General features: G+C 29.8%; 1 protein-coding gene across 1 annotated transcript; it reads left to right on the forward strand.

Annotated features, from left to right (window-relative positions):
* The first annotated feature begins 2,418 nt into the window (after nt 1-2,418).
* Nucleotides 2,419-21,775, forward strand: LOC111641849 (cytochrome P450 4c3-like). Its single transcript, XM_023388089.1, has 17 exons — nt 2,419-2,616; nt 8,289-8,423; nt 8,537-8,649; nt 8,716-8,801; nt 8,866-9,056; nt 9,535-9,739; nt 10,539-10,665; nt 10,726-10,923; nt 10,997-11,170; nt 13,084-13,171; nt 14,341-14,545; nt 15,346-15,472; nt 15,533-15,730; nt 15,804-15,977; nt 20,862-20,928; nt 21,009-21,188; nt 21,252-21,775. Exons 1-17 carry the CDS (start codon nt 2,541-2,543, stop codon nt 21,407-21,409), a joined length of 2,502 nt encoding a protein of 833 aa, XP_023243857.1. The 5' UTR covers nt 2,419-2,540; the 3' UTR covers nt 21,410-21,775.
* The last annotated feature ends 1,489 nt before the right edge of the window (nt 21,776-23,264 follow it).

Here is a 23,264-nt window from a genome sequence, read left to right on the forward strand (position 1 = left end):
AGTACGCAATAAAGTATAAATGTACAAACGAAATATGTCTCGGAGATTGCGAACTCTTTGTGCAGTAAATACAGACCTACTGCGAGAACGAGACAACGAATACCAAAGGGTTTCCCCAGATTCAGACTGAAAAAAGGAATTCTTCGTGTTGAAGAGTAGGTCGAAAGTCCGAGCGGTTGATAAACAAGTTTGTCGTTAAGTAAAGAGTGACTGGATAATAATTGTTAACAGTTGAAGTATTAAGAATATAAAATTCCTAAAGTATAATACTTCTGTTTTTTCTTTTTTTTTTTTGCTGATATAATTTTCGTTAGCAACTCATAGATATTGTTTAACTTTTTACTTCATTCTATATAAAAAAGCCATCATCAACGAGTTGATTAACTTTCCCAGTAACATTTGAAACTGAGTGTGTGGTTTTATCTGCTGTGATATTTTATTATTAAAAACTTATATTTTTAATTATTACAAAATGGCAAAAAAAATTAATTTTTTGTGGTAGGGATGGGTTTTCTAAAAAATTGGAAATGCTAATAATAAGTAAAATAGTCATTAAGTCTGAATCCTGCTGGAGATTCACATGACCCCATTATCTCATCATTTTCTCGACTTTTAACCACCAAAATTTAAGAGCATTAATCTCCCTAATAAACAAACTTTCATTTCTAATTTGACAAAATTTTCCACATAAGCACAGTAGTTGTTATCTTCCAAAAAGGTGAACAAAATCGTGCCACACACGCACACACTAACATCCATACATACAGAAAAATTCTCTGAAGTTTTTGCATTATTGGACGTTTAAAAGTCTCGAGTCCAAAAATGTTAAAATGTTGGGAGTCATTTTTTGACCGATGGCCACACTTTCCCTCTGTTATTCAGTCAAACCTGTCTATAACGGAACCCCGAGGGACCGAATAACTCTTCCATAGTAGACAGGTTTCCGCTATATACAGGTTACCTACGCATACTATAGGTATCCCTTCATTAATGCGATTAATAAATTTCTCGATGTGTACCGCTTATATCAAAATCGCGTAAATAAAATATAACGGAACTCGTTACTCGACCGAATAATCACCACCCGTTAGAACAAATTTTCGGTTAATAACAAATATTTTTATTTTAACTTAATTTTTTCATTTATCCGTAAAAAAGTTTTCAAAATTAAAAATAAGTAACCAATTTAAAAATAAAATTATACCTTACCGCTGCTTACCTTCGTCACACAAAACATACTCAATTCAGTTCATTTTCTCCATAAGTGGAAGAAAAAAACTGCAAGTGGAACACAATTATCAGCTCGTTTTACAACTATTTTAAGGGATGAAATGTTTGAACGTGTCTGTGACACTAAAATTTGTTTCAAGTCTACGAGTTGTTATTTGTAAATCCTTAATAATTTCTTCCCACGATTTCTCCTCGACAGCTTTTGGAGCCCGTACTTTTTATATCTTTTAGCTCAAAATTTCCCGAACGAAACGAAGTTTTCAAAACTACATTTGACACATTCGAGTTTAATAGCACCTTCCCCATACACAGTACGAGTAATTTTTACTGTTTGTGTAGCGTGATAAACTTTACGAAACTAAAAAGCATACATTATATTAATATACCCGATGTGCATTTTATGTGCAGACATTTTATTCAAGCGATTTGTCACGTTTAAAATAAGCTTCAAAACAAAGAATACAATTTCACATTGGGAATAATATATTAAATTTCACAACTTGTATTTACATCACATATTTATGTTAAGTAAAAACACCTGTTAATAATAATAAGCAAAAACTTTCTGTTTAAATCTCAATGAAATTACTGTAATATAGTAGTCGTATTTTGCTATTCTGTATTGCGTACGTGTATTTTTTTACTTTTTTATGATGTTTACATGCTAAGTTTGCAAATTTCTTCTTAAATTTGTGTTAAATCGGATAAAAATACCGATTTTTCCGTTATATGTTCCAATTTTCCTTTCCGTTTCCGCGTTAAACAGGTTGCGCTTATGCTGGTTAATTTACATTAATTTTTGCAAAAAAATTCAAGGGACCAAAGAAATTTTCCGTTAATGACTGGGTTTTCGATATTTACAGGTTCCGTTATAGACAGGTTTGACAGTATACAACAAAGCCAAAACAATAAAACGCCTGTAAGCGAAAATTCTACAATTCTTAATTTTATTTTATTATTTTTTATATTATTTACTTGTATTTTGTTCTCTTGTACTTTATTCGCTGTACTTTATATGTCTAAATTGGGGTTTTACTGTTAATCTGGGATATGAAATCTACCGTGCAAAAAGTTTCGTTATTGATTTTGAAAATAAATAAATGAACAAATAACGGCGGCATATGCAGTTGGCGGGATTGAGACTATACACTTGTATAAAACATTCGACTCTGATTAGTATGTGCATGAATAAATAATTATTTCATGCTGTCTTGCAATCTGCCGAGCAAGAAAAATGTTAATCTTGTTTCTGTCGACTTCTTTTAAGTTTAGTAATTATTCTTGTATTGATAAATTCGCTTGTAAAAAAAATGGAAAACCAGAAGGAAGCAACGGAAAATTATTCCTTTTCCATCACACATGGAGACAATTCGTGTGTATCTGGAGGTAAGTCAATGTTTAAAAGTTGTTTGATCGTTTATTAATTCATGCTCGTTTTACTGTCGTGTTTTCGGTTTATCTGTATAGGTTTATCGGTTTATTCGGTTGTAGTGATTACTGTTTTGGTTTCCGTTTTTGCCGTTTGTCTTTGATTTCGAATTTATTATCATCTGGGTCTTTACTTCTCTACAGTAAAATACATATGTCACAAATGTCAAACATTTATACCTTAGTAACCTTTTTAAATAATTGTAATTCGATTTTCGTAATGTTTTCTCGTTCTGCAGAAATATATATTAGGCTTAAATGCATTTGATCTTTAATGATGTTTTTCAAATAAGTGTAGATTTATATAAAAAACTAATTTACATATTATGTGATATTAAATTTTAATTACATAATTGCGACTATTGTTTTATATTTAAAAAAGCCATCATCAACGAGTTGATTAACTTTCCCAGTAACATTTGAAACTGAGTGTGTGGTTTTATCTGCTGTGATATTTTATTATTAAAAACTTATATTTTTAATTATTACAAAATGGCAAAAAAAAATTAATTTTTTGTGGTAGGGATGGGTTTTCTAAAAAATTGGAAATGCTAATAATAAGTAAAATAGTCATTAAGTCTGAATCCTGCTGGAGATTCACATGACCCCATTATCTCATCATTTTCTCGACTTTTAACCACCAAAATTTAAGAGCATTAATCTCCCTAATAAACAAACTTTCATTTCTAATTTGACAAAATTTTCCACATAAGCACAGTAGTTATTATCTTCCAAAAAGGTGAACAAAATCGTGCCACACACGCACACACTAACATCCATACATACAGAAAAATTCTCTGAAGTTTTTGCATTATTGGACGTTTAAAAGTCTCGAGTCCAAAAATGTTAAAATGTTGGGAGTCATTTTTTGACCGATGGCCACACTTTCCCTCTGTTATTCAGTCAAACCTGTCTATAACGGAACCCCGAGGGACCGAATAACTCTTCCATAGTAGACAGGTTTCCGCTATATACAGGTTACCTACGCATACTATAGGTATCCCTTCATTAATGCGATTAATAAATTTCTCGATGTGTACCGCTTATATCAAAATCGCGTAAATAAAATATAACGGAACTCGTTACTCGACCGAATAATCACCACCCGTTAGAACAAATTTTCGGTTAATAACAAATATTTTTATTTTAACTTAATTTTTTCATTTATCCGTAAAAAAGTTTTCAAAATTAAAAATAAGTAACCAATTTAAAAATAAAATTATACCTTACCGCTGCTTACCTTCGTCACACAAAACATACTCAATTCAGTTCATTTTCTCCATAAGTGGAAGAAAAAAACTGCAAGTGGAACACAATTATCAGCTCGTTTTACAACTATTTTAAGGGATGAAATGTTTGAACGTGTCTGTGANAAACAAGCTTAAGCAATGGCGATGTCGAACGGTGCACACTCGGTAAGTAATCCTACAATTTTTTGTTTATAGCATAGTTTATACGGATTATTCCCAAAAAAATATACGTATTTTGGAAATGTTGAGTCGAATTAGCCTAGGAATCGATTCATTTTATGGAAGAAAACCTTTCAAACAGCCGCAGTCCGTAAACTTCACACTTGTCGGGCTGTGATTGGCAAGGTCTCCTAAAACATGAATTTCATAAAAAACGGAACGTATATACCATGTTATAGGGAGGTCGACTGTATTAAATTTTAATTACATAATTGCGACTATTGTTTTATATTTTTGCGATAGAAATAAAAAAATTAAACTAAAAAAGTTTTTAACAATAATTACATAAGTCTGAAAAGGCGAAACTACCTTGAGCGTTATGTTTTTTTTTTAAAGTTAATTGTTAATAATTATTATGATTAAGGGTATTGTCTTTGTATGGTTCTCGTGCAATTACAGCCTAATTTCCTCATTTTCAGATAAAATCAATACGTCAGAAAAATCGAAATATTTTAAAAATTTTGTATTAAAACACGAGTGAAACTTATACAAAACAGCCAGTAACAGATCGTTGTAATCAGAAGAAAACAAAGAGAATAATACTTTAGAAATATATTTAATATAAATTCGCTTCAATTATTAAAAAAATATGCTCTGAAGTTTCAGTATATATATACGAAAACTTCAGAGCAAGAAGAGTATTAACCATGTTTCTGTCGATCTCACTTAAAATCGTTTAAGTTTACTTTTAATTTCTCTTCTAGTGATATATTCATTAGTAAATGAATTAAAAAACACAACGAAACAACAGAAAAAAAAACATTCGTCTTCGATAATCTATCAAAAGACTTCCTCCGTATTTGGAAATAAGTAAATGCTTGAAAGCATTTTATTTTTTAAAATATATTCAATTATCAGCAAGAGAAGTGATTTCGTGACAGTTCGATTAACTACATCTTCATAGGTTTTTTATGTAATAATCGGTAATATTAAAACATGAAAAACAAAATTTACAAGGCTAAAGGAATAGAATCCCGTACTGTATATCAATATTCAGGTCATTTAAAATTCGAGGAACATTGTATAACTTTTCTTTCTTTTAAATTTCATGTAACTATTTTTGAATCAGTTTTTAAATATTCATGGACTTTATGTATTATAGTTATAGATAAACATGTGGGTATTAATTATTATAAAATAATTATTCTGTTGTGACGATGTCATAATGCCGGGCTGCAAGTTTTAAACATATTTTTAATATATTTAAAATATACATTCTCTATCTCGAATTAATAGTATCTTGTCCCCGTACATTATACTTTTCCTATTAGCAAAGGAGTCGTGCTAGTTATCAGTGACTTCAAGAAAACAATTTGAATTGAAATAACGTGGCTTTTGTTCTGATACGGAAGTTCGTGAATTGTTAGTCGGGGCTCACTTCCGTTTGCCTTTAGAACTCTGTTTTCACATTTACGTACCTGGTTCCTTTCTTAGGAATAAGGAAAGGTAGTCAGGCACACGGACGACTGTTGGAATTTATAGGCTTAAAATTTTTTGAAATTGCATCCTAGTTACTGCTTTTATAATTATTTTCAAAGCATTACTAGCTTTTGAATTTTAAGAATAAAACTCATTGTTGTTGGATTATTTATAAACATTTATCTTGTTTTTTATATAGGCATACATATAAATTTTATCTATCGTTTTATTTGTTTCGAACAAAGAAATAATGTGAAATGGTGCCAAATTCTGCTTTAAATCAAAACTTGCCTGTAAATTCTGATACGGAATGTATAATTGACACTTCCAGATAGAAATCTTACTAGCCACACAAGGTATTAAACTTACATTAATTAAATATTGGAATTTAGAGGAAACAATTAAAAATTTGGGATTTGCTTAAATCTTCTATTTGCAAAAATTAAAAGAATAATATTATTGTTGTGTTTTCAGAAAATATTTTACAAATATCCAAGAATTATTACTTGAATTTGAAAACCGATTTGAAGTATTCGAGGATGTGAAAATGATTTTAACTCTTTAATGCGTTTGTTTGTTTTAACGTCGAAGAAGCAAAAAAGAAGCATCCAAATGGAATTGACACAAATCCGGAGTAATATTCAGTAACGAGTTGATTAACTTTGCCGGCAAAATTTCGTGGCGCCATGTGGTATAATGTTTAATTTAAAATGTTTTTAATTTCTAACTATTATAAAATGGCAAAACGCTTAATTTTGAGGGTAGGGATGGGTTTTATAAAAAAAATTTTGTAAATGCTAATAACGAATAAAATTGTCATTAAGTCTGAATACTTCTGGAGATACATACGACCCCCACTATCTTTCCATCCCTCGACCTTTAATCACCAAAATTTAATAGCATCAATCCACCTAACAAACAAACGTTCCTGCCAAATTTTAGAAATTTTCGACAAAAAGCACAAACGATTCATTGAGGGTGAACAAAATCGTACTCTTACACATACACAAACGTACTTACATCCATACATACAGAAAAACTTTTCCCTGAAATTTTTCGTATTTTTCGACTTTTTAAGGTGTTTTGAGTCCAAAAGTGTAAACATCTTGGGAGATCATTTTTTGACCGTTTGCCATACGAAGTTGTATTTCAAACTTATTGAAATGCGTATGTCTGCTGTAAGAATATTGGTAATGTATGGTTGTACTGTACATACGTGAACAATTATTTTTTTAAAGACTAATAAGTCTATACACTGCGACATTAACAAATGTGTTTTTAACATGTAATGTACATTAAAAACATCATTTTTACAAACAATTACACCCGATTTTGATAAATCGTTTTCGCTCAGTTGCCAAGTTTCTAGTAAGTTAAAATATTATTTATAGTTACAATAATTTCTTAATTTTTATCATTTTAAATTTTATTCTGGTATTTGAATAAAAATATATAGAAATAACATATTTTTATAAATTTTGTAAATTCATTTAAGAGGGAATAAATGTATAATATAAATGAGTTATATTCGGATATACAATGAAATCTACTTAAGGGTTACCACCTGTGCAAGATGACCACCTTAAGCTGATCTCTACACTGGTAACGTTAACAAGTTTTACTGTACAAAAATCACGGTGTCCCGTGAGTATAATCAACATTCGTTCAAAGAAACTCCAACAAGATTACTTTGCTTTTATTTGCATCTTCTGAAGAACATAAGAATACAACAGTCAGACAAAACGAAAAATTAAATTTTGTAAACGAAAAAACTGAATTTAAAGGTATGAACCTTTAAATTTATGGCCTTATTTAAAGGTATGAACCTTTAAATAAGGCCATTAAATCAATACTATAGTCATTGAATTCTTAAACCATCTGTTCACTTATCGTAGTTCTTAATAAAGTTATCAGGAATTGCAGAGAGTCTGGGTAAGATGTTTGAGAAGGGTGATAGATGAAACTTTCGAGAAGAATTTCGTTAATATGTTCAGCTTTCTACGCTTTCTTTCTTTCTCACGAATTTTACGACGGCGTCATAAAAGTCCATTAATTTTCCGTTGCACTTTCATGAACAGTTTAATATAACGATTCATATTTTTTCTAATATAGCGATTTATTCAACTTCCAGAAGACACCAGGTAATTGAAGCGTGGCAGCATATTCATTGATAACAATTAAAGATTTAAGAATATAAAACATCTCATATAATTTTGTTCTTTCAGACTTGTATAATTTCCGTTAGGAACTTTAGACAGATCTTTTAATTAAAAAAAAATTTGGGGGACAAAATGCAAAACGAAAATGACGATTATCTATAGTAAAATTTGAATATCATATTATGTATGTACTGTACATTATGAATAATAACAGTAGCTACTTTTTATATAAATCTACATTAATTTCAGAGAAATAATTAAAGGACATAAAATAACTTTCTCCTGTAGTGCTGTTTCCATTTGGCATACAGCGATCACGTCGACAAACGATTTTCTCTTCCTAACTGTTCTTATCAACTCTTCCGTGGTAATACCAGCCTATGATTTTATATTTTTTTCAACGATATTTCCCTGCTTCTTCCTTCTATTTTGACCTCTAGTATCAACCGAAGTACAGTACATGAATTTGTTAAATTAAAGCGAATTTTCCATCAAAAATATAAGCCGGTGAAAATGGTCGTATTCATAATAGAAAGTGTCTATGAATGTAAATTAGCTAAACGATTTGCAATATTTCTTTCAGGTCTCTACATATGGAACAAAAACATTAAAAACAAATCCAGAAATGAAATACCGAAATTCCCCAGTTGGCCCATGCTTTGGAATCTGATTTTCTGTCCAGTAAAAGCGCAAGATTATCGTAAACTTTGTGGCACGTGTAAGTATAATTTCAAAGTATTAAATTATATCCTACGATATAAAGTTTATTATTTACGAATTTCTTTTCGAATAACGATGAGTAAAAGTATATTTATTAAATATCTTTTCTAGTTATTATTCAAATATTGAGTAGTGTACGTATGGCATTCTCAGAAGAGAAAGTATTGAAATTATCGTGGGGTGGCTCTAATTATATTTTATTATCTCACCCCGAAGTGGCTGAGGTATATTTGCTTTTTCACATATTGTTTCAGTGTTTTGTAACCTTAACAATTTATTATTTTATAAAGGAAGTACTGAAGAGTCACACCGTGATCAACAAAGATTGGATTTATAATATTCTTCATCCATGGCTAGGAACAGGTCTTCTAACAAGGTAAACGGTAATTGAATATTTCAGTTGAATAAAAGTACTGATTATTTGTTTACAACGGCAACAGTTCGAATGATAAGTGGAGACATCGTAGAAAATTATTAACTCCAGCATTTCACTTTCGAATTCTCGAAGACTTTCAAGAGATTTTCAACGATTACTCAACCATTTTAATTGAAAAGTTGAAGAACAAAAAGGAAAATGAAGAATTTCTTATGGACGAGCTCATTAGCCTGTGCACTTTGGATATTATTGGAGGTAACGGTCCATTAACCAATCTTTGCATGCGGGAAAAGTTGCCAACTGTTTGGTATTTCAGTTATTTTTTAAAAATGTTTGAATAAAAAAAAAACGGTTCGGAAATATTCTCAAAAATAAACGAACAGTTGGGAGCGTGTTTTTTTTTTTAACTTGTCTCTTTATTACGACAATTTGGAAATGTTATTGTAAATTTATAATTATTTTCATTTCGGGATTTTTGGTTTTCTTCTTCATTTTGTGAATAAGACAACCTGTTTTAATCATACACGGCGTGGAGTCATCCAGACAATAGCAGGATGCAGAATAATGAGGCAAAGAGCCGACATATTCTGAACATAAGCAGATGAAAAGTTCTGATTGCTAGTCCGAATGCTATTGCGAAACCTCGGAGCGGTAGGCTGACACTTTAATCCATTGGAATGTGTTATCGTCTTCATAATCATCAAAAGAAAAAAATGTTCCCAGTTTGTTTGAGGGCTTTGTTTATGCTCAGTACTTTTCAAGTTGGCTTCATATTATGTTCGAAATTTCTTACTATTAAAGCAACCGTACCAAGAAAGGTGTAGTGATTCAATATGTTATTCTATAAATATATTATTATTATTTACAGATTCAGCAATGGGAGTTCAAATTAACACTCAAGACAGATCTGGTACTGATTATGTCATTGCCATTAATGAGTAAGTTATTAAAAAAAAACGGTTAAAGACAAATCTCAATAGAACCCTTCCATTTAAATCTATTTATAACTTCTTCTCTGAATAACTGTAAGGATTTTTAGCTACTTTTTAATTCCCATGTAATCATTATTTGGGTTTTTCTTTATCTCTATCGATTATTGTACGATATTATGAGCTTTTTATTACGAGTAGTCATAATTGCAATAGGTGACAATGGATCAAAGATAATAAACGACGTTGTAATTTTAACTGACTGTAAAACATTTTATAGCATGGATAGAATTCTACTGCAAATCACTCATAGTTTCCTGCTATTAAAATTTTTCGCACGGAACACAGATGCATTATTTGTCCTGTGGATCTGAGAAAGAAATCAGTTTCCATTTACCGATATAATGCAATCCTTGCTGAATCTATACTAATATTATAAAGAGGTAATGTTTGTAAGTATTATGTAAGTTTATATACAGCAGGTAATCTCCGAAACTACTTATCCGATTTCAAAAATTTTTTTACCAATACAGTATTTAGAATGGAATTCAGGGTATATTATTATAAAATACAGATTTATAATTGAAAACTATAACAATGAGTAACAAAACTAAATTCAACTTTTAAAATAATTTCTTTATCTCATATTTTAAATATGATTAATCTAATGACAAAACTATTTTACGAAGTTTAAAAGAAAGACAGTTTTGTTTAATAGCTTAAAATTTTAAAGCATTTTTAAAAGTATGAAAAATATTTCAGTTACTTGGAACATTTGTAATATACCACATGGTATTTTTTAATTCAGTATAACATCCGCAATTATTCAATGGGTCGCAAAGCCTTGGTATTGGTTCGGTCCCATTTTCAACTTGAGCCCATTAGGAATAAAATTTCACAAAGACATTCAAACCGTTCACGAATTTGACAGAAAGGCAAGTTTATTTGATTTTATTTTTAAACCATTAAAGTAATTAAAAATGGAAATAATTCAGGTAATTAGAGAAAAGAAACAGAAACTGATCGAAGAACTGAAAGACATGCAAACAATCGACTACTTTCAAGAAGAGAAGAAAGTTATGGGGGTGAAGAAGAAGAGAGCATTTTTAGATTTACTACTTTATCATCATTTAACGGATGGAAGTCTCAACGAAGAGGATATCAGAGAAGAAGTCGACACTTTCATGATCGAAGTAAAATGAGTTTCATTCGCAAACTTAGAAATAAAAGATTCACATTGTATAAAAATTGTTATTTTATTTTTAGGGACACGACACAACTGCTATGGGAATTAGTTGGACCCTTTATCTACTCGGATTGCATCCCGATATACAAGAGAAACTGTACCAGGAGCTGGAGGAAATTTTTGGTGAAGACATGAATAAATCTATTACGTCCGATGAACTTAAAAGAATGAAGTATTTAGAATGTGTTGTCAAGGTAACAATTTACTTTTAAACGCCTCGTAGGGTAAAACATGAAATTTAGACATTTAAAATACATATTGATAATTGACTCAAAAAAGATGACAATTTAATCTATTAGACAATAATTACTATCAATAACAATTTATCTCGCTATCTTTGCTGCAAGCTTTTAATCCGGTTGGCTTAGAATAACTATTTTTGTGTTTTCTTTTTTCTCTTTTTTATCAAAGGCCCGAAATTGGTGTATTGCCTTTGAACTGTATATTGTCAATACGGTTGTTGAAGAAAAAATCGAAATGTCTCTATTTCATCTTTACCATCCGATACATATTTAGTAAAATAATATATTATGAATATTAAATTTCGAAACGTTTAAAACTTAATTTAAATAATCATAAAAATATTAGTTTAATTCTTCGTAATAAACAAAGCGAAATTTACTTAAATTTTAATACGTTTTACTTTTTATTTGTTATTTAAAAACATGCTCTTATTCATTCTTTCGTTTACCAAAAGCTAATTTATCAATAAATTAGAAAAACGTAGAGATTATCCTCCATCTTGATCATCTCCATAAATAGAAGCTTCAGGATTTAATTCTTTTTGAGATTTCGAATTATCAACATCATCTAAGCTATCAATTGTCCATCTTCTATTTCCTCTACCATATCTTTTTTTTTTTTTTTTAAATTTTATTTTGAATCTTGGATCTAATAAAGATGACAAGCGTAAAGACTAGGGATTGTACACCGGTTTACCGATTTACCAGTGAACCGATAAATTGACAAAAAAAATTCAATAAACTTACCGGTAAATTTTTGAAATTTACCGGTAATTCGGTAAATGAAAAATCCATACTAGAAATTTCTATGCAGAAAATATTGTAGGGCTAAAGGGACATTGAAAATTAAAAAAAAAAAAAAAACAAGTAAGTGTAAGCAACAATATACCTCATTATTAATTTTATGTGAGATAGTTTTTGATTAATTTTAATTTAATGACCATTCGTCCAACAAGTGTTGAATCAGAAAGGGTATTCTCGAGATCTGGATTATTTTGTACAAAAATTAGATCAAAATTAGGAGATAAGACTATAAATAATTTAAGTTTCTTGAGAAGTTAATTTTAAAAAATGGTAATCAATAAAATGGTATTAGGTACTATATATTATTTCTGTTGTATTTTTATTTTTCTGTATTATTTTATTTCTGTTTATTTCTATATTTATTATTATAGTTTGTTTAGAATAACACTTTAATTTTTATATTTTTTATATTTGATATCTTTGAAATAAAAATGTGAAATGGAAATCATAATGACTTATATTTTTTATCACCTTAATTTTATTTTTCAAGAAAAAAATTTACCGGTAATTTACCGGTAAACCGGTATTTTAATTTTCATTTACCGAATTACCGGTAAATGAAAAAGTCGGTAAATTTACAATCCCTAGTAAAGACTTGTTTTCTATATATGCTGAAAATATTTTTTTATTGAATTTTCTAGTCTTCTATTGAAGTATTAATGCTATTAAAGGAACGATTGTTCTTTGCTTTTGATAATAAGAATAATTTCAGAGTCTTTATTGTGTGAATTATTGAAGATGAAGTGGTTTCTCGGTTGCTGGCTTCCATTCTTCGAAAGGTTTTAAAAATATAACAATTTTTTCAACGTAGGAATTTTATTGTCTATAGCATATGTGACAAGGGCTTTTCGCTGTTCCAAGTTTCTTTGCAACATGTAGTATGTAGAAATCCCGCGAGTAGGAACATCTTGAATTAATTTGTGTTTCTGCAAACCTAACTTGTCTCGCAAATCTTCCAATTTGCTTACAGCTACAGCAGAATGATTAAAATGTGTGAAAATATTTTTATTAACTATGATTATAGTTTTCACATCTTGTTGAGAAAATTTCCATTCGTTTAGTGTCAGCTGCAGTGTATGTGTAAAGCATGTAATGCCTTTAAGTTGCAATTCCTGATTCCAGCTTCCATATTTGCTCCAGAATCTCTCAGTACTAAAAATATCTTATGACTTTTGTCAACGTATACTATTTAAGAACAATGTTTATCTGTTCACTGACTCATGTAGCTGTGTGGAACCTTCAAAGAGAACAATTCGCAAAACATCTCTTTCTTGCTGAAAATCATCCTTCAACCAGAGGGGCTGTTACAGTTAAAAAAGGAAAATTATTTGTAGTTGCTGTCCAAATATCAGCGGTAAAAAAATATATTTTGCATCATTGAATTTTTTACTGAACTTTTTGAAATATATTTTCAGAAAAATATTTTGTGCTGGAAATATTTTAATTAAGAACCAGTGTTTTTAGTAGTCTAATCTTTGAAATCCTAAATCGGACACAACAGGTTATGGCTGTATATCTACACTTATAATTTATCCAATAAAATAATGAACTTCTTTGGATCGTTGATCATTTATATCCAACAATTTTTTCTTCTCTATTAATTGAGTTCATGTAGTTTGTCATTGGATATGAGTTGTTACTGACGAACATCCAACTTCTTTCGTTTCGGAACTTTCTCTTTTCTCTATTAAGTTTATTTTAAAAAGTTTTTATGATGACATTTGTTGAGCTGATTTATCGTGTTTTTGGTGGTAAAAAAAGTTTTAGCATTTTTTCCACCTCTCGATATAGAAGTCTGACACAAATTGAACTTGGAAGACTTCTCGTTTTTATCTTTCCTAAAAAATTTCCAGGCAATACTGGAAGCCATGGGGGGTTTGGAATTGGCTATTAATTAAAATTTAAAAGTTTTTCAAAATNGAATATAAAAAAAACGGTTCGGAAATATTCTCAAAAATAAACGAACAGTTGGGAGCGTGTTTTTTTTTTTAACTTGTCTCTTTATTACGACAATTTGGAAATGTTATTGTAAATTTATAATTATTTTCATTTCGGGATTTTTGGTTTTCTTCTTCATTTTGTGAATAAGACAACCTGTTTTAATCATACACGGCGTGGAGTCATCCAGACAATAGCAGGATGCAGAATAATGAGGCAAAGAGCCGACATATTCTGAACATAAGCAGATGAAAAGTTCTGATTGCTAGTCCGAATGCTATTGCGAAACCTCGGAGCGGTAGGCTGACACTTTAATCCATTGGAATGTGTTATCGTCTTCATAATCATCAAAAGAAAAAAATGTTCCCAGTTTGTTTGAGGGCTTTGTTTATGCTCAGTACTTTTCAAGTTGGCTTCATATTATGTTCGAAATTTCTTACTATTAAAGCAACCGTACCAAGAAAGGTGTAGTGATTCAATATGTTATTCTATAAATATATTATTATTATTTACAGATTCAGCAATGGGAGTTCAAATTAACACTCAAGACAGATCTGGTACTGATTATGTCATTGCCATTAATGAGTAAGTTATTAAAAAAAAACGGTTAAAGACAAATCTCAATAGAACCCTTCCATTTAAATCTATTTATAACTTCTTCTCTGAATAACTGTAAGGATTTTTAGCTACTTTTTAATTCCCATGTAATCATTATTTGGGTTTTTCTTTATCTCTATCGATTATTGTACGATATTATGAGCTTTTTATTACGAGTAGTCATAATTGCAATAGGTGACAATGGATCAAAGATAATAAACGACGTTGTAATTTTAATCGACTGTAAAACATTTTATAGCATGGATAGAATTCTACTGCAAATCACTCATAGTTTCCTGCTATTAAAATTTTTCGCACGGAACACAGATGCATTATTTGTCCTGTGGATCTGAGAAAGAAATCAGTTTCCATTTACTGATATAATGCAATCCTTGCTGAATCTATACTAATATTATAAAGAGGTAATGTTTGTAAGTATGTATGTAAGTTTATATGCAGCAGGTAATCTCCGAAACTACTTATCCGATTTCAAAAATTTTTTTACCAATACAGTATTTAGAATGGAATTCAGGGTATATTATTATAAAATACAGATTTACAATTGAAAACTATAACAATGAGTAACAAAACTAAATTCAACTTTTAAAATAATTTCTTTATCTCATATTTTAAATATGATTAATCTAATGACAAAACTATTTTACGAAGTTTAAAAGAAAGACAATTTTGTTTAATAGCTTAAAATTTTAAAGCATTTTTAAAAGTATGAAAAATATTTCAGTTACTTGAAACATTTGTAATATACCACATGGTATTTTTTAATTCAGTATAACATCCGCAATTATTCAATGGGTCGCAAAGCCTTGGTATTGGTTCGGTCCCATTTTCAACTTGAGCCCATTAGGAATAAAATTTCACAAAGACATTCAAACCGTTCACGAATTTGACAGAAAGGCAAGTTTATTTGATTTTATTTTTAAACCATTAACGTAATTAAAAATGGAAATAATTCAGGTAATTAGAGAAAAGAAACAGAAACTGATCGAAGAACTGAAAGACATGCAAACAATCGACTACTTTCAAGAAGAGAAGAAAGTTATGGGGGTGAAGAAGAAGAGAGCATTTTTAGATTTACTACTTTATCATCATTTAACGGATGGAAGTCTCAACGAAGAGGATATCAGAGAAGAAGTCGACACTTTCATGATCGAAGTAAAATGAGTTTCATTCGCAAACTTAGAAATAAAAGATTCACGTTGTATAAAAATTGTTATTTTATTTTTAGGGACACGACACAACTGCTATGGGAATTAGTTGGACCCTTTATCTACTCGGATTGCATCCCGATATACAAGAGAAACTGTACCAGGAGCTGGAGGAAATTTTTGGTGAAGACATGAATAAATCTATTACGTCCGATGAACTTAAAAGAATGAAGTATTTAGAATGTGTTGTCAAGGTAACAATTTACTTTTAAACGCCTCGTAGGGTAAAACATGAAATTTAGACATTTAAAATACATATTGATAATTGACTCAAAAAAGATGACAATTTAATCTATTAGACAATAATTACTATCAATAACAATTTATCTCGCTATCTTTGCTGCAAGCTTTTAATCCGGTTGGCTTAGAATAACTATTTTTGTGTTTTCTTTTTTCTCTTTTTTATCAAAGGCCCGAAATTGGTGTATTGCCTTTGAACTGTATATTGTCAATACGGTTGTTGAAGAAAAAATCGAAATGTCTCTATTTCATCTTTACCATCCGATACATATTTAGTAAAATAATATATTATGAATATTAAATTTCGAAACGTTTAAAACTTAATTTAAATAATCATAAAAATATTAGTTTAATTCTTCGTAATAAACAAAGCGAAATTTACTTAAATTTTAATACGTTTTACTTTTTATTTGTTATTTAAAAACATGCTCTTATTCATTCTTTCGTTTACCAAAAGCTAATTTATCAATAAATTAGAAAAACGTAGAGATTATCCTCCATCTTGATCATCTCCATAAATAGAAGCTTCAGGATTTAATTCTTTTTGAGATTTCGAATTATCAACATCATCTAAGCTATCAATTGTCCATCTTCTATTTCCTCTACCATATCTTTTTTTTTTTTTTTTAAATTTTATTTTGAATCTTGGATCTAATAAAGATGACAAGCGTAAAGACTAGGGATTGTACACCGGTTTACCGATTTACCAGTGAACCGATAAATTGACAAAAAAAATTCAATAAACTTACCGGTAAATTTTTGAAATTTACCGGTAATTCGGTAAATGAAAAATCCATACTAGAAATTTCTATGCAGAAAATATTGTAGGGCTAAAGGGACATTGAAAATTAAAAAAAAAAAAAAAACAAGTAAGTGTAAGCAACAATATACCTCATTATTAATTTTATGTGAGATAGTTTTTGATTAATTTTAATTTAATGACCATTCGTCCAACAAGTGTTGAATCAGAAAGGGTATTCTCGAGATCTGGATTATTTTGTACAAAAATTAGATCAAAATTAGGAGATAAGACTATAAATAATTTAAGTTTCTTGAGAAGTTAATTTTAAAAAATGGTAATCAATAAAATGGTATTAGGTACTATATATTATTTCTGTTGTATTTTTATTTTTCTGTATTATTTTATTTCTGTTTATTTCTATATTTATTATTATAGTTTGTTTAGAATAACACTTTAATTTTTATATTTTTTATATTTGATATCTTTGAAATAAAAATGTGAAATGACTTATATTTTTTATCACCTTAATTTTATTTTTCAAGAAAAAAATTTACCGGTAATTTACCGGTAAACCGGTATTTTAATTTTCATTTACCGAATTACCGGTAAATGAAAAAGTCGGTAAATTTACAATCCCTAGTAAAGACTTGTTTTCTATATATGCTGAAAATATTTTTTTATTGAATTTTCTAGTCTTCTATTGAAGTATTAATGCTATTAAAGGAACGATTGTTCTTTGCTTTTGATAATAAGAATAATTTCAGAGTCTTTATTGTGTGAATTATTGAAGATGAAGTGGTTTCTCGGTTGCTGGCTTCCATTCTTCGAAAGGTTTTAAAAATATAACAATTTTTTCAACGTAGGAATTTTATTGTCTATAGCATATGTGACAAGGGCTTTTCGCTGTTCCAAGTTTCTTTGCAACATGTAGTATGTAGAAATCCCGCGAGTAGGAACATCTTGAATTAATTTGTGTTTCTGCAAACCTAACTTGTCTCGCAAATCTTCCAATTTGCTTACAGCTACAGCAGAATGATTAAAATGTGTGAAAATATTTTTATTAACTATGATTATAGTTTTCACATCTTGTTGAGAAAATTTCCATTCGTTTAGTGTCAGCTGCAGTGTATGTGTAAAGCATGTAATGCCTTTAAGTTGCGATTCCTGATTCCATCTTCCATATTTGCTCCAGAATCTCTCAGTACTAAAAATATCTTATGACTTTTGTCAACGTATACTATTTAAGAACAATGTTTATCTTTTCACTGACTCGTGTAGCTGTGTGGAACCTTCAAAGAGAACAATTCGCAAAACATCTCTTTCTTGCTGAAAATCATCCTTCAACCAGAGGGGCTGTTACAGTTAAAAAAGGAAAATTATTTGTAGTTGCTGTCCAAATATCAGCGGTAAAAAAATATATTTTGCATCATTGAATTTTTTACTGAACTTTTTGAAATATATTTTCAGAAAAATATTTTGTGCTGGAAATATTTTAATTAAGAACCAGTGTTTTTAGTAGTCTAATCTTTGAAATCCTAAATCGGACACAACAGGTTATGGCTGTATATCTACACTTATAATTTATCCAATAAAATAATGAACTTCTTTGGATCGTTGATCATTTATATCCAACAATTTTTTCTTCTCTATTAATTGAGTTCATGTAGTTTGTCATTGGATATGAGTTGTTACTGACGAACATCCAACTTCTTTCGTTTCGGAACTTTCTCTTTTCTCTATTAAGTTTATTTTAAAAAGTTTTTATGATGACATTTGTTGAGCTGATTTATCGTGTTTTTGGTGGTAAAAAAAGTTTTAGCATTTTTTCCACCTCTCGATATAGAAGTCTGACACAAATTGAACTTGGAAGACTTCTCGTTTTTATCTTTCCTAAAAAATTTCCAGGCAATACCGGAAGCCATGGGGGGTTTGGAATTGGCTATTAATTAAAATTTAAAAGTTTTTCAAAATAATAATTTATCATTTTAATTTAATACATGAATCTGAAAAAGAAAAAAATAGCTTCATATTTAAAATTATTTTTATAATAAATTGTTATAAAAATAATTATTATTAGCACTAATCGGCCGATGATGCGTGACCGATTAATCGGTAATTACCGGTTATTCGGCCATTTTGTTTATCGGTGCATCCTTACTAAATACCAGGAGTTGGCTTTGTATTATAGTCGACACAACTAGAGTTGGCCATTGGTTTGATTCATTTTTGCGTTTTTAAGGGGGTAATAGAATTGTTTATGAATGCACATATACTCGTAGATTGTCCACATGCACTTCACCCCTTTTCAAGACTAAATGAAGCCCGAGAGAGTACATGTGCATACGTAAACAATTCTATCGTTCCTTAAAGACGCAAAAATGATCCAACTCAAGCTCTAACTCTAATTGCGTCGAATATATCTGATAATTTAATCTAATTTCACTCGACACTTCATATAGAGCTGTAAAGTTTTGCGAACGTTTTCTATCGTTGCATTTAATTTTTTTTAGTTTGTTTTGTAAATCATATAAAATCTACTGTGGATTATTTAAATAATAGAAAAAATTATGTTAAATACTTGAAATTTTTCAAAAATAGAATTTGTAATGTGGAATTTCGAATTTTAAATATCAAGGTTAAAATTTCTGTTTAATAATAAATGTTATTACTAATTTGCAAAACTGAAATTTAAAAAAAATACTTGAAATAGAAAATTATTAATATTTTAAGAACACTTCAGACGTAGATTTGAACAGTAATAAATACAAAACCATTTTTAGCGCAGGACTGACCTTCAGGTTCGAATGTAGTTTTGTACAGTAGAATAAAATCTCATCATAAAGTTGTCGTCTTGTTGTTAACGCTCCGGCCAAAAGTATAAGACAATCATCAGTTCCATATATTGAAAAATTTTAAAGTTTTTGTCATTAGACTTTTTTTTTATGTAAAGAATAGCAACTAAGAAATTCTGACTTTTAAGTATAAACAACTCCTACTTGTAGATAGGGGAAGCTGTCAAGTGACTTCACCCCTCACAGTGTTGCCACCTTTCCAAAATTGCTGACCCGGACTTTTAAAATTGTGATTAACATCCTAATTTTAAAAGTCCGGTTATTTTAATTTTAATTTTAAAAGTTGTAAGTATAAATAAAAAAACTTCGATTTTTTTTATTGTGAGTAGAAAATAAATATTTTTTTATTAGAAGGTAAACATGTACATAATATATTATTAAAGTAACACAATAATCACATATGGCATATTCAAAAATAATTAATAACAGTCCTATGTCGATATTAATTGCAAAAATATTACATACCAACATTAATAATATTAAGTTACAAAATATAAATATAGAAATTGAAAACTAGAAGAACTGAACAATGCGCTTGTGAGTTTTAAACCAGTTGTGTTGGAACAAACCTAATATTTGCCAGAGATGTTTGCAAGTTAGAATTTTAAAAGTACATTTTCTGTCACTCTTAGCGTAGAGATAAGATGAGAGTGTGAAGTTAAAGTCTTTACCGTTAAAATAAAATACTCGCAAATATTTTTATAAATTTATTTTGTTTCATCATAATTTCACAATTTCTACGGAAACCGGACAAATTAATAATTAATCCGGACCATGAATTTAAAAACCGACCTGGTGGCAACACTACCCCCTCAGCTTAGTAGTACTCATATGTAGTATATATAATATTGTTTTCGCTTTCATCACGTTTAGTACACTTAGGATACTTTTACTTATTTTTATACATAAACAGTACTAACAAAACTAGCTCTAAAAAATGGAAGTTACAATGTTTTAAGGTTATCTCTTTAGCCCTCAATAATTTATTTCTGTTCACAGAACTGAAACAAAAAGCAAGCAAATATTACTATTGTGAATGTGTATCTCATATACCTATATGAGTATGACATATATTTCACATTTTTCCTTTTTTTTTATATTAATACAAACTTTTCGTATCTTAACAGAAAACATATAATAGCATCAACTTTTTTTTATATTTTGTTAATTCTGTTTGAAAATACAAAAGTTAATTAAGTTATCAAATACTCGACAACTATTTTGAAATATCGGAATAATTTCAGGAGTCAATTAGGATCTATCCTCCGATTCCCGTCATAATCAGAAAGAATCCTTCCGATATGAAAGTAGGTATGTATCGCATTTTGAGAGTAAATACATTTCATAGCGACAGCATAAATTTCATTGAAAACAATTGAATTTCCTTTCAGGTGATTATATCTTCCCGGCAAAATCATCCCTTGTAATAAACATTTATGGGATTCATCATAATCCAACGGTTTTCGAAAATCCCGAAGTGTTCAATCCGGATCGATTTCTACCAGAAAACTGCGATAAACGTCATCCCTTTGCCTTTGTGCCGTTTTCTGCCGGCCCACGCAATTGCATAGGTGAGTAATTGTGTCACGAGACAAAGGCCTTACTGTGTTTCTGACGTATTCATCTTTCTTCAGGACAAAGATTTGCGATGAGAGAGATGAAGACAGTTTTATCAAATGTTATCCGACATTTTCGAGTGAAATCTTTGGATCACAGAGATAAGATTTTCGAGTCAGCTGACGTCATTCTTCGTCCTAAATTTGGTATAAGAATGACCGTCGAAAAACGATAAAAGAAAGAAATATTTTGTTTCAGAAAATATAAAATCTATAAATTACGAAACAGTTGTTCATAATACAACGTTTCATTTATTCCAGATTCTTATCAATATGATAATCCGAGCAGCGAATAGTAGATATGATCTGCTTGCCCAGGAAGGGTCTACGTCAGATGAAAGAAATGGAAGGCGACCTGTATACGTAGATCTGATATCTTTCAGCTATTTTTTATATTCTTAAAACGTTTTTATACTACTTTTGTTATAAATAATTTTTTTTTCGAAATTATGATACTATGATTCATGTGTCAACTCTCAACGTCGCCTTTAATTCTTGGCATCTCACATACACCCTTTTCGTTTCGATCGATTAATGTCACTACGCCGAGTATAGTATACTAAATTTCATTAATAAATTTTTCAAAATTATGTTTCGAAACGTTTACTGTATCCATTCACCTAACAACAGAGCAATCAAATGCTTTTCACAAATTTTTATTTTTGATATAGGCCTAATTGCAAAAATTTTCACATCTTCCCAAAGGACGAAATTTTTAAATACTTGAAATTTACAAAAAAAATTTCAACCTGATAAAAGTGTCACTTTTCCACGTTGTTCTGCATTATAGAATTCTTCGTGAACGTGGAGCATTCACACGTTGTGAGCTACTAAACCTGTTTCAATACAAAAGTCAAACAGAAGTAACACACATATGCAACACGAACGTAAAGGTACACACATGCGTAAAATTCGGCGTAAAATCTAGCATAAAACAGAAAGCGTAAACATTTTTCTGAAATTTTGGCTGAAACATAACTGAAAAAAAAGTAGAGCATGTCTACTTTTTACGCCAAAATTCCTCCAATAAAAGAGAAGTCTATTTTTGTGATGTCAAAGTACACGCGTGGTTTTTATTCTAACAATGGTGGCAATGAGGATTAACCCTACAATTGTGACGATCTCGAAAAAACAAAAAATAAATGAAATAGAGGAGTTTATTAAATCCATTCGACCACCTCAATGTCATATACAAAGACACTGTATTTTAAACAACGTTTATGGATGGCTATAGTGCTAAATTTCAAATAACAGGTAGGTCTAGTAGAATAGACATACAGGCCTAGTATTTAAATCACACGTTCTTTATTTGAATTCGGAATACAAGTCTATTAATTTAAATTTTCTATATTGTAGCAGAGGAAGCGGAGAAAAAATGGAAAATACAAAAGGGATAGAAATATGAGAGAAAAAACATTAATAAAATGTAGCACTGTTAGTGGCAGTGGCGTTTCCTATTCGGCCAGAATTTTTACGTATGTGTGTTCTGGCATAAAAGCGTAAAACAGAAAACTGAACTGAAAGCCGATTTCTGATTCAGTTTACTGCCACACAATTTTACGCATGTGTGTTCCTGGCTAACACCTCTTATTCATTTTTCACAAACATAAAAATTGCAAGAATTTATTACAGAATAAATACGAACAACTATTTTATTGTGACATCGTCACACTGCCAAGTTGCAGTTTTTAGTCATATTTTAAATTTATTTAACTTAATTGTTACAGACGTTTATAAATTGTTACAGACGTAAATAAATTAATCGAGGCAAGTTTTGTTTATAACCCTTTTGGGAATTTTTTCGTAAATAAGAAAAACTATCACTACTTTTTACGATGTAAAGTCAAAAGGCAGTCAGCTGCTTATTATCTAGAAAAAAAAATGAATCATATCATTTCACCCCTCCCCCAAACACAGTTAAATTCGCACATAAAAAAACACGACTTTTTCGCATTTCTCGAAGTTCGGAGTAAGATGAATGTCGAGACCAGATATTAAAAGCCTAGAGTCAGGAGGCCCGATTGACTATAT

The sequence above is a fragment of the Centruroides sculpturatus genome, unplaced genomic scaffold (genome assembly GCF_000671375.1).
Source record: "Centruroides sculpturatus isolate CEXI.00-Female unplaced genomic scaffold, Cexi_2.0 scaffold1327, whole genome shotgun sequence".
Lineage (NCBI taxonomy): Eukaryota > Metazoa > Arthropoda > Arachnida > Scorpiones > Buthidae > Centruroides > Centruroides sculpturatus.

Excerpts from the sequence above, each read along its gene's own strand:
- LOC111641849 (XM_023388089.1), top strand. The coding sequence starts at position 2,541 with ATGGAAAACCAGAAGGAAGCAACGGAAAATTATTCCTTTTCCATCACA. Across the intron at positions 8,802-8,865 it reads GGAACAGGTCTTCTAACAAG|TTCGAATGATAAGTGGAGAC; the intron begins GTAAACGGTAAT and ends CAACGGCAACAG. Across the intron at positions 10,924-10,996 it reads TCGACACTTTCATGATCGAA|GGACACGACACAACTGCTAT; the intron begins GTAAAATGAGTT and ends TTTTATTTTTAG.